This window comes from Chelonia mydas, chromosome 1, assembly GCF_015237465.2.
Source record: "Chelonia mydas isolate rCheMyd1 chromosome 1, rCheMyd1.pri.v2, whole genome shotgun sequence".
Classification (NCBI taxonomy): Eukaryota; Metazoa; Chordata; order Testudines; family Cheloniidae; genus Chelonia; species Chelonia mydas.
The window spans coordinates 234,077,896-234,090,385 of record NC_057849.1 but is presented as its reverse complement, the minus strand read 5'-3'; the positions used below and the strand labels follow the sequence as shown (position 1 = coordinate 234,090,385).

Below are 12,490 nucleotides of genomic sequence, written 5' to 3'. Positions count from 1 at the left end.
AGTAAAATGATTGGTTAAGGTATAGCTAAGCAGAACTCAAGTTTTAGTATATAGTCTGGAGTCAATCAGGAAGTAAGGGGGGGATTGGAACAGGGAATGGGGGTGGGGGAATTGGAATTATGTTTCACTAAGGGGGGGAATGGGAACAGGGAATGGGAACAGGGACACAGGCAAGACTCTGTGGTGTCAGAGCTGGGAGGGGGAACACTAAGGAAGGAAATTGGAATCATTGCTGGCTGGAAGTTCACCCCAATAAACATTGTATTGTTTGCACTTTTGGACTTTGGGTATTGTTGCTCTCTGTTCATGCGAAAAGGACCAGGGAAGTGAGCAGGTGAAGAAATAAGCCCTCTAACACAGGATATGTGCCATTAATTCTGTGCACATTAAGCAAAAAGCCAGTTGACACTACTTTTCTACAATTTACTCCATAATACTTAGCATTCATCAACAAGATTATTTGCCACACAACAAAATTCTTGCCTATTATGTGCTGGAGGGATGTTGAGACTAGCACTAATTTAAATCTCCAAACACAATAGATTAGAACACATTATTTAAATAACTAAATCAGCAAAAATAGTTCCTGTCAGCAAAATGTACTTTAATTCAGGTGATGTTGGGCCCAAAGTATGATGCATGTCAGAACAACTAAAGTACCAGAAGACTCAGCACAAAGTCCCAGGCACGCTGGCAAAGATAAGATACTGCCTTCCTGATTGTCACAGGTTCAGAAAGGTCAAAAGTCAGATCACAGAAAGATGGAAGACAAATCCTGGAGCTGTAAAAGAGGACTGAGAGGAGGGGAAGGAGGAATGTGAATATTTCTTTGGTTTTGAAAATCTTCTTGCATATCCTTAGATTTTTAACCTAGTACACTGCCTTTTGTTTAAAAAAAGAGAAGAAATCCTCTGCTTCCAAGGGATCTTTACAATACAATCAATCAATAAACCAATCAAGAGACACCTTGGGAAAGGAAGACAAAAGATTCCCTGTTCTCACTCTGAAATAGAAAATAAACAGAGAGGGTCTGTTTGCCAGTGGACTGGCAACCCTCGTTACCCAGGGTTTTCAGAACCCAAAGCAATGCTAACTTAACTGATTTCTCTCCAGGCAGCCTCAGGGATAAATTAATGGGGCCACAGCTCCTCTGTCTAATAAGTGATTGGCACAAACAAGTGTGCTTTTACCTAAAACCGCTTTTTTTATTAGGTCTTAAGCACACACACACATATGCTGTATCAGTAGGATTACAGCAATCCAAACATTTATATTTTCCTAAAGTCTGAAATGGTTTTGAGGAATCAGCAACCAGCCTTCCGGGGGCCCCTCTTCTGTCCAGCTGCTGGGAAGTTTAGGTGCCAGGTCCTTGACCCCCAAAAAAGCTTCTTTGGACTGCTCCAAAGCACATTTTCTAACTAAACTCTATAGATTTTCTCCGGACAAAGCATTTTACTCATAATAGCCCGTAATAGGCTAACAATTTCCCTAGCAAGAGCCAATAACGATTCATTATTCTCCTTATCAGCAAAGCAGCTTCATCAAAAAAAAAAATTACAGACACAGACAACCAGAATCAAGGTCAGTTTTCCACATTTCCCCTCCTCATGAATCTGTCCGTTCACTTTATCTATCCCAGTCAGTAGAACTGCAGCTTGCAGTTGTTTTTGTTCTGTCTGCCTAAGCAAGGCCAAATTATTCCTATGTGGTGTCCTCGCTTCCAGCGTATGGGGGGCTAAGTGCACAAGATGGCTGCGAGTTATGTCAAATCCAGTTCTCTTACAACACCCTCCTCCTCCTCAAAGGAAAAGGGGTGATGCAGCATCTCCTTTCCAGGCTGTGGAAGAGGGATGGAAAACCACTACCCAACCCCATCCAGGAAACACTAGAAGGAAGGACTTTTGATATTAAGGTTTTGTGTTTGAGATCACTTTATTCTGAAAGATGTTTGTGGTCAGTTCAACTGGAGCTGGACCAGCGAAATGTTAAGAGATTGCTGAGAAAGAAAGGGAGACTGCTCAGGGCAGTAACCTTTTCACAATCCGTATATCTTTATTACGAAGCAGATTTCCATAATAATAGGGGGAAATGGTTAAGATCTCCATGTGTCTTTTAGCTAATGTCTTTGTTAGAATGCACAGGAGATAAGCTATTGGAGGTTTTTTCAGGAGATTATATCAGACATATTCCCAGTGGTACCATTTTTAATTGTACTTATGTACCAACTGGAACTGGAGAGAGAGAGAGAGAGAGAGACTTATTTTAATCAAAGATCCTGGGAAACAGTGCCATGATTTTTATCTTGTTTTTACCATACTTGTGTCTAGATTTCAAGGAGGAAAGGACACACATATGAATATACTGGAAACATTCTCTGCAAATTTACTTTTACTGCATTTGTAGAGTTCTAAAAAATCAAGGAAAATAAGCCTACTGTGAATGTTCCTACTTCTAGCTTTTTGTTCCTACTGCAAGGTTGGTCAGCAGTGGCAAACTCATTCCTGAGTGGCTGCTGCCATGGCAACAGGCAATGACTATGCTCCTCCTTCTCCTCATTCTGTGCCTGACATTCAAGTCCCAACCTCAGCTAGATACTAGGAAAGATGAATTGGCATGTCGTTCTGGGTCAATGAAATAAAGGTGTACAGCTGAGTATTGTTGCAATATGGCTGATATTGTAGCCAAAAACATCTTACTATCTCCTTAAATGCCAAATATACTAAGGGTTTTTTGGGGGGGAAGGCAGAGGAGGTGATAAGAACAGATTGCAGTAGTACCCAGCAGTAGAGAGTTGTTGAAATAGATGAACATTCCCTAGTTCTACTCTCTAGGTCAGTGGTTCCCAAACTTGTTCCGCTGCTTGTGCCGGGAAAGCCCCTGGCGGGCCGGGCTGGTTTATTTACCTGCCGCGTCCGCAGGTTCGGCCCATCGCGGCTCCCAGTGGCTGCAGTTCACTGCTCCAGTCCAATGGGAGCTGCTGGAAGCGGCGGCCAGTACATTCCTCAGCCCGTGCCGTTTCCAGCAGCTCCCATTGGCCTGGAGTAGTGAACCGCGGCCACTGGGAGCCGCGATCGGCCGAACCTGCGGACGCGGCAGGTAAACAAACCGGCCCGGCCCGCCAGGGGCTTTCCCTGCACAAGCGGTGGAACAAGTTTGGGAACCACTGCTGTAGGCCATCTCCAGGAGAAGAATAGAGCCAATCTAATATTACTCAGTCTGCCCTTGCTAGGGTCTGTAAAGATGTCAATAACAACTATTGCCTGCTGAGTGATCTACACAAAATCAGCATGGATGCTTAATATTTCCATCACTAAAAGGTTTCCATCAACCATTAAGTCTTCATACCGTACTCTGATCTAAAATCAAAACGACAGGGATCAAAAAAGAGTGACATCTCCAGATATTATCAGAGGTATTTCTGTACAATCTTTCCATTAATGTTTCCTAAAAAAGGATATTAGAGTCAAGGCAATGATCAACAAAATTACCACAGTTTAATAGACATCTTCTTGAGCCAGGGACTAGTCATTGCTCCTCCAAAAGCTCCCAGCACTCTGCCCTCTCAATATGAGCAGATGGGAATAATGGTTCTAATAAAAACTGAAGTGTCGTCTAGTATCTGTGTAAATTAAATAAGACACAAAACATTAAATGCTTTTTTCATTCTCTCTTTTCCAAACTCAATTACAATCATTGTTTGCCAATTCATAAACAGTTGTTCTTCTGTATCAATAACACCAAAGAGAAACATATGTAATAGAAGAGAGCTCTACCACACAAGAGCCTGCTGTTAACTTTGCTTTGGGTCTGTATACTGATTTTTAAACATTGGAACTCTCTTCATCAACAATGAAATCAAGCCCCACACAGTGGAGTAAGGCAGGCTAACTATTCAGTCTGACCACAATGGCGGGGCCTAAACAGTGTTTGGGAAGGGCCTCAATGTCTTATTTTTCTATTTACAATCTCAAAAATAAGAAAATGCAAATCACTACATGCAATCTTCTTCTAAATTTCTTGCATGCTTGCTTAAACTCCAACTGAGGTCTTTCCCATGCAACTAGCATGCTGCAATGTGTCATCCTTGGGTGTGGAGTCAGGCGGAGGAAGCATCAGTAGGCTGCCTCAGTGTCTTGACAGTAGGAAGATAAAGATGACATAATGAAAGAGGGTGGGGGTCAAAGGTTTCATGGGCGCTACTGTGGAGGTATTTGGAAGCAGAGGAAGGCTACGTAATCCACTCCAGGACACTATGTCCAAACAATCCCCAACACTCCAGATTTCCATTCTCCTCCCCAATAACTGCCCCTCTCATGCTCATCCAATCACTGAAACATACCAAAGTAAGGCTACTGTAATTTACATACAGTAACTCCTCACTTAACATCATCCCGGTTAATGTTTTTTTGTTATATTGCCGATCAATTAGGGAACATGCTCGTTTAGAGTTGTGCAACGCTCCCTTATAATGTTGTTTGGCAGCCGCCTGCTTTGTCCACAGCTTGCAGGAAGAGCAGCAGGTTGGAGCCAGTTGGTGGGGGCTTGGAACCAAGGTGGACCGGCAGCCCGACTATCAGCTCCCCGCTCCCGTAAGTTCCCTGTGCAGCAGCAGCCCAGCAGGCTACCAATTGCCGGCAGTTCAGGTGTTCCTCCCCCCACTGCCATGTGCTGCTCCGGCCCTCTGCCTTGGAGCTGCTCTCGGGAGCCTCCTGCTTGCTGCTGTGCAGGCGGGCGGAAGTGGGGGGGCTAATGTCAGAGTGCCCCCTCCCCTCCGCTCCTTTACCCCATTTCCACGGGAAGGGGGGGGCATGACAGGGCTCAGGATGGAGGGAGCTTGCTGGCAGCAGCTGTTGTCTCAACTTGCTGATCTACTTTAAAAGGCAGTGTACTTAGAGTGGGGTCAGTGTACTTAAAGGGGCAATGTGCGTCTCTCTCTCTCACACACACACAGGGTGTGTGTGTGTGTGTGTCTCTCTCTCTCTCTCTCTCTCTCTCTCTCTCTCACATACACGGTGTGTATCTCTGTCTCTTTCACACACACACACACACACACGGTGTGTGTCTCTGTCTCTCTCTGCCATGCTGTCTCCCCTCCCTCCATTCATGCTGCCTTGTAGGCTACATTAACAACAATGTGTTAACCCTTGAGGGCTCAGGTGAGTGCTAGTTCATCATTTAGCAGTAAGGCATCCCCTGGGAAATATCCCACCCTCTTCCACCCTCTGACTTCACCACCTCAACCACGCTTCACAATCACCATTGCTGTGTACAGTATTAAATTGTTTGTTTAAAATGTATACTGTGTATATGTATGTGTGTGTGTATATATACATCTATCTATCTATGTATCTATCCACACTTTTGTGTGGCAAAAAAAATTTCCCTGGAACCTAAGCCCCCCTATTTACATCAATTCTTATGGGGAAATTGGATTCACTTAACATCATTTCATTTAAAGTAGCATTTTTCAGGAACATAACTACAACATTAAGCGAGGAATTACTGTATTTTTATATTGTAGTATTTCATTAATAGTTGATGTAAATGAATAGTGTCTCTAGCACACATGGAAGTGGGAACCCAGCTCACTTAGTCTGACAGAAATAGACAAAATGATAAAAAGTCTGAGAAACACTGGAATAAGGCACAGTTTTTAATCAATATCTAGAAAAGAATTTGAGAAACTACACAATATGTGAAGTGCTAACGGAGGAAGGAAGATAGCTAACACTTTAGATGAAATAAATGCATATTGATGTATTGACCTCGCTGATTAGAACTTTAAAAAAGAAATCTTAAGACCCTGTAACCTGATCAAACTAAACCATCATAACTGTTTCCTTGCAAACAACATTACTCTTCTTGATAGTTTTCTCTTTTTTTCACAAAATATTAAATGAAAAAGGAAAGTTTACATATTAATATAGATGGGTTATTCAGAGTATTTACAAGAAAGGGGATGGAACTCAAAGCATCCAATCCATAAGGTATGTAAATAAAACTATAAAGATAACTACATTCACACATTTGTTCTGAATTCAACAATTAATATTTCTAAACTGTACTAGTAACTGAAAAGTATTCTGAAAGGAAAGGAGTGAGTACCCATTTGATGGGGGAGTGGGAACCTTTAGAAAACATTTCAAACTTAATTGTCAAGTATATTGGACGGAACTCATCACGAGTATAAGTCCAATGACTCCAACTAAGCCATTTCAAGGATGATTTTTTCCCATTGTGTTTAGTCCAGTATTCATATCAAAGCAGTTATTACAAATTTTAATTATCCCTACATTTTAAACAATTAATTTAAAATAAATATTTTATACCTTAGAAAATGAAAGACTGTAATGGTAGAAAAAAAGTACCTTTGCTCAATCATCCAAATTAACAACTCTTGTCCAAGTTCTCTCCTTTACCATGATAACCCTCTAAGTTATAACAGCTGGCTGTGGATTCCTAAGGATCAGACATCAGGTGAGAGCTGGAATAATGGAAGAGAGCTCTGCTCCAGTCCTCCAGCTAGTTCCTCAACACACCTAGACAGGGGAGTGGGTAAGGAGTTGGGGTAGGAACCAGCTACATTGCTTTACCCCAGTTGAGGTAATTCTCCACTGAGGTAATTTGAAATTGAGGGGTTGTGGTCAGATCACATCCCCAACTGGAGCTGAGAATCTGGCCCACTTACATTATACTGCATTTATATAGCTTGTTGGAGCCTGGATAAGCAGTTTCAGAGCCTTAAAGAATATGATTCAATGTCTATTGAAGCCAATGGAAAGGCTTTTGAACAGGCCCAAAGGGTAGTTCTAGTTTCAAAAGAAACTGTCTAACAATGCCGTTTATTATTCAGCAGATTTGCTCCCTGTCCACATTCAGAGCCATAGCTAATGAGTTTAGTGACAAAATAACTTTTTACTGCTTTTTACACTTAATTCCACTGAACCAACCCAGCTAAATGAGAATGAGCTGATTTTACTCCTACTTGTTCACCAGTACATCAGAATTATGTACTATGTTCCATCTGTGTGAACCAATTACAGGCATTGGAATTGCTCAGGTGTCACTGAGGACAGAATTTGAAGAAAATGGGATTACAAAGTAGAAACTTGGGGCCTAATTTGACATGAAATTTTTTTACTACTTTTGATGATGGACAGAAAAGAAAGAACTCAGGTTGACTCTTAAATCAAAGGTTGAGTCTGCAAATTCTAGCATTTTGGGGAGGGAGGGAATCTTTTTATCTGGAAACTGAGATAGCTGATAAGGAAACACTTGAGACAATAAATGTGGAACCCCATAATGTCATATTTAGAGAGTAGCTTTATAGAGTTGGAAAAATAAAGAAAACTCCCTACAACACACAGTAATCAGTCTATGGAGGGCACTCAATATAGACTTCTTTATTTTACAGACCCTTTAATTAGGGTGACCAGGTGTCCCATTTTAAAAGGGACAGTCCCGTTTTTTGGGGACTTTTTCTTATATAGGCACCTATTACCCCCCACCCCAGTCCCATTTTTTCACAGTTGCTATCTGGTCACCCTACCTTTAATTGATTCAATTTTTGCTGCAGAGGACATAGAATTCTTAGACACCACCAAGACTGATAAATGCAGCTTGTTCATAGAGAGACTCTGAGGCAGCCCAGATCACCCCATGTAAATTGTGCTTTTTTCCTATGGCATGATTTTCAAAGGTTCAAAATCAAATGCAGACAAGATTAGTATGATGGTAAGCCTGCAGCAAATACTAAGGTCAAATCTATAAACATTTTGGCTTATTTATTAATTGTTTTACATTTATTGAATAAATACCTACCATAACATTGTTTATAAAAGCATATGTAATATCTATGTCTTTTTGGAAAACCTTTGCAAACTATTTTGCAACCAAAAATTGCTTTCTCTGTGGCAATCTTTTTTTTTTTTTATCCTTTAGGACAATGATTCTCAACCTTTTCAGGTAGGTGATCCACTATTTAAAGTAAAAAGTAACAAAATTATACCACACGCTTACATTTCCTATAAAAATAAGAATAAAAAACATATAAATTATAAGCCTATATAATTTATTTGTGTGTTTCAGTTTCAAGAGATTAACAGATAATACTTGATCTCAAATGGCAAGGGTGTGCAGGGAGTAGAGGAGCAAGAAAGTCTGTGCTTGAGAGCACAATAAAATTTTCAGTGCCTTGTGACCCTTCCTCCTCCCCCCAGTTGTGTTTTGTGACCCACCCTAGATGTCACAATCCACCAGTTGACAAACATTGCCTGAGGTCAAGCACACTGAGAATGGTTTTGTGGTTAAGGCACTGGGCTCAGAGTCAAGAGGCATTCAGTTCCTGGCTGTAGCACAGATTTCTCGTATAAATTTGGACAAATCACTTAATCTCTCTGTGCATATATTCCCAATATGTAAAACGGGCATAATAACACTCCCTTTCTCTCATTGTCTGCCTTGTCTATTTAGATTGTAAACTCTTCAGGGAAGGGACTGTTTCTTACTATGGGCCAGATTGTCATACCCTTACTCATATTGAATTGTAATTTACTTAACAAGAAGTCTCATTGATTTCAGTGGAAATACTCATGATATATCAATGTGAGTATGGGCTTCACAATCTGGCCCTATGTGTTTTATACAGCGCCTAGCACAATAGGGCCTTGATCTTGGCTAGCACCTGTAGGTGCTTCCATAATACAAGTAACGATAATAATGCGGCACATTACGGCAGCTGCCTGTCATGTCCGAATTTTTAAAACAAACTGTTAGCAACAAGTTTTAACTATCTACATTTGCATATAAAATAAAAGACTGAATGTGTTCAAAGCCTAAGGAAAATGTTAAATCATGATTTTATGAACCGGAAGATCCAAGACTTTGCAAAATATGGATTACTATGCTTTTTCATCTATACATTTCAAGTTGTTATATGAAACACCATTTTCCTAACAAGCGCATATCAACCTGCATGATTTGGTTTCTATTTATTTTATTTTTTATTATTTCTATGATGCATAATTAATTCTGTTTTACCATCTGAAGCACAAAGATGTTTTAAACACTAAATGTGATAGTTTCAAAAATGCCTCAGGAAGTTATCACAACAACTGCAGGAAACTAGAATTTTTTTCTAATCTTTCACAGAGAGAAAATTAATGTTGTTACCTCAGGGGAAGGTAGATCTGTAGGAAACGTATCACCAATTATTGTAGTAAGAAGTTTGTCACCTAGAATAGTTTCTAAATAGTCTGCCATTACTTCCTGTTGCTTAGGGCTGCAGTGATTCTCCAAAGACAGTACAACAGGATAGTCAGACACCTAAAAATACAATTTCAAGGCCATAATAATTAATAATTAAAAAACAGAACTACTAGATGCACAATATATCTTACAAAAAAGCATATGGGTATTTGTACTTCCATTAATTTTAAAATATTCAAAATAGTATTATTAGTTATTCCAGATTAATAACACAGCATCATCGAGCTCAGTAATATTTATGGAAGAGGAAAAGTAAAACTGGAATCTAGAAGAGTAATTTTCAAGTTCAAAGTTAATATCAGAAACAAAATCCAGAAACATAAGGACCATTAGAAATGGGGATAGCTTTAAATGTAGACATAAACAGAAGAAAGACTTTGACAAGGGAAGCCAAATAAAGATCAGTTAACCTGGTCACAGTACTTTAACTGGGAAATCTTGAATGTCTACGCTCTGATCTTGGAAAACAGGGCATACTGAAGTTTATTTCTCCAGTGGTTAGTAGCCGACAACCAAGTTTACCAGAGTTTTATTATATGCCTATTAATGTTGGATGTGGAGCAAGAAAAGAGAAAAGAGCTATTAAATCAGCTAAGAATCTAAAAGATGGTAGCAGGAAACAATATTCACCACACATATAATGGCAAAGAAATTCAGCCAAATAAATTCAGGAGCTGCCAAAACAGCAACACACTGGCTACTGCCTGTCGCTGCCACAGAGCTTCTCAACAGATTAGAATATTGAGAAGCAAATAGTGATGATGTGAACCAGAAAAAAAAAAATACCCAAGAAATATACTAAAGCATGGAAAATTATTTAGGTTAAATTCAGCAGAGGTTTTAAAAGCTGCTGACATCTAAAAACATCAACATTCAATTTAGACATCAGTTTATTTCAGTGCTATATTTTCTATACAACTTATTCCTTCATTCCAGCATATTTGTAGAAAAATATTCTTCATTTCTTTAGGGCTAATAGTCACTACCCACCTAAAAACCATTCTCTTGTGACGGGCAAGTAATATCACAAGTTGCTCTGGGAATTATTAGGGCATGCTGGTAGATAATTATTACTTAAAGTGAAGAGGAATGGATGAATTGCTTAGAACTAATGATCCTGTTTGGATGCAAATAGTCTTAGTAATGAGAAACAAGGGAAAAGCAATACAAGGAAAACATCATAAACTGCTATTTCCAGGTCCCTGCAGTCTAAAAAGAATCTTAATTTGGCCCAATCATTGGTATCTGATATCTTTTAATCATAGCTATTATCTTTTAAAGAAATAAAAATCATATTCTGCATGAAAAAAATTAAACAAATGATGTTAAATGTAACACCTATGGTTACTATAACTGAAAGAGACTAGAGTAAACAATATTTCTCTATTTGTTCAGTTTTTCTTTCTATATTTGACATCATTTTGTGTTTAGTCAGTTTCCCACTTTCATTGTGTGGGTTTTTTACAAACCAAGGAGGAAGAGAAAAATATTGTTAAAAAATGGGAAACTGTGATCAGAACCACAATAATTGACATGAGGACGCAGGAGCAGGTGTGGTTCAAGACATTACTTTTAACTTATGTTTTTTTAAACTGTCTAGATTTCAAGTTGAAACTGTCGGTTAAATATTGTCAGATGGCATTGCATTCTGATAGTCTGATTATGGGCTGACATTTTATGTATTGCAGAGTTTTCAGTCCTGTTATACTGCCCACTGCAGCACTTTTTACTCATTCCTTACTCATCAGAAAGCTCAGACACAAACAAGGCAGAATGATAAATCTGCTGAAATTGGTGGACAGCATCATAACAAAGATCACCACATGGAATGCAAAAACCATTCTCTCATCTGATGGCAACTAACTTGCTCCTATTAAGTGAGATCTACTTTCATAGAATCATAGAATCATAGAATATCAGGGTTGGAAGGGACCTCGGGAGGTCATCTAGTCCAACCCCATGCTCAAAGCAGGACCAATCCCCAACTAAATCATCCCAGCCAGGGCTTTGTCAAGCCTACATCTTAAAAACTTCTAAGGAAGGAGATTCCACCACCTCCCTAGGTAACGCATTCCAGTGTTTCACCACCCTGCTAGTGAAAAAGTTTTTCCTAATATCCAACCTAAACCTCCCCCACTGCAACTTCAGACCATTACTCCTCCTTCTGTCATCTGCTACCACTGAGAACAGTCTAGATCCATCCTCTTTGGAACCCCCTTTCAGGTAGCTGAAAGCAGCTATCAAATCCCCCCTCATTCTTCTCTTCCGCAGACTAAACAATCCCAGTTCCCTCAGCCTCTCCTCATAAGTCATGCGTTCCAGTCCGCTAATCATTTTTGTTGCCCTCCGGTGGACTCTCTCCAATTTTTCCACATCTTTCTTGTAGTGTGGGGCCCAAAACTGGACACAGTACTCCAGATGAAGCCTCACCAATGTCGAATAGAGGGGAACGATCACGTCCCTCGATCTGCTGGCTATGCCCCTACTTATACATCCCAAAATGCCATTGGCCTTCTTGGCAACAAGGGAACACTGTTGACTCATATCCAGCTTCTCGTCCACTGTAACCCCTAGGTCCTTTTCTGGAGAACTGCTGCCTAGCTGTTCGGTCCCTAGTCTATAGCGGTGCATGGGATTCTTCCATCCTAAGTGCAGGACTCTGCACTTTTCCTTGTTGAATCTCATCAGATTTCTTTTGGCCCAATCCTCTAATTTGTCTAGTGCCCTCTGTATCCTATCCCTACCCTCCAACGTATCTACCTCTCCTCCCAGTTTAGTGTCATCTGCAAACTTGCTGAGGGTGCAATCCACACCATCCTCCAGCTCATTAATGAAGATATTGAACAAAACCGGCCCGAGGACCAACCCTTGGGGCACTCCACTTGATACCGGCTGCCAGCTAGACATGAAGCCATTGATCACAACCCGTTGAGCCTGACTTCTAGCCAGCTTTGTATCCACCTTATAGTCCATTCATCCAGCCCATACTTCTTTAACTTGCTGGCAAGAATACTGTGGGAGACCATGTCAAAAGCTTTGCTAAAGTCAAGGAACAACACATCCACTGCTTTCCCCTCATCCACAGAGACAGTTATCTCATCACAGAAGGCAATTAGATTAGTCAGGCATGACTTGCCCTTGGTGAATCCATGCTGACTGCTCCTGATCACTTTCCTCTCCTCTAAGTGCTTCAGAATTAATTCCTTGAGGACCTGCTCCATGA

General features: G+C 40.3%; 1 protein-coding gene across 1 annotated transcript in view; it reads right to left on the bottom strand.

Moving 5' to 3' along the window:
• Positions 1 to 12,490, bottom strand: part of PLCZ1 (phospholipase C zeta 1) — a gene marked incomplete at its 5' end in the record, with an annotated part of 112,416 nt that overhangs the window by 66,275 nt on the left and 33,651 nt on the right. Inside the window, one exon of the mRNA XM_007071202.4 lies at positions 9,172 to 9,324. Within this exon, the coding sequence (XP_007071264.2) occupies positions 9,172 to 9,324 (153 nt within the window). The remainder of the gene's footprint in view (positions 1 to 9,171; positions 9,325 to 12,490) is intronic.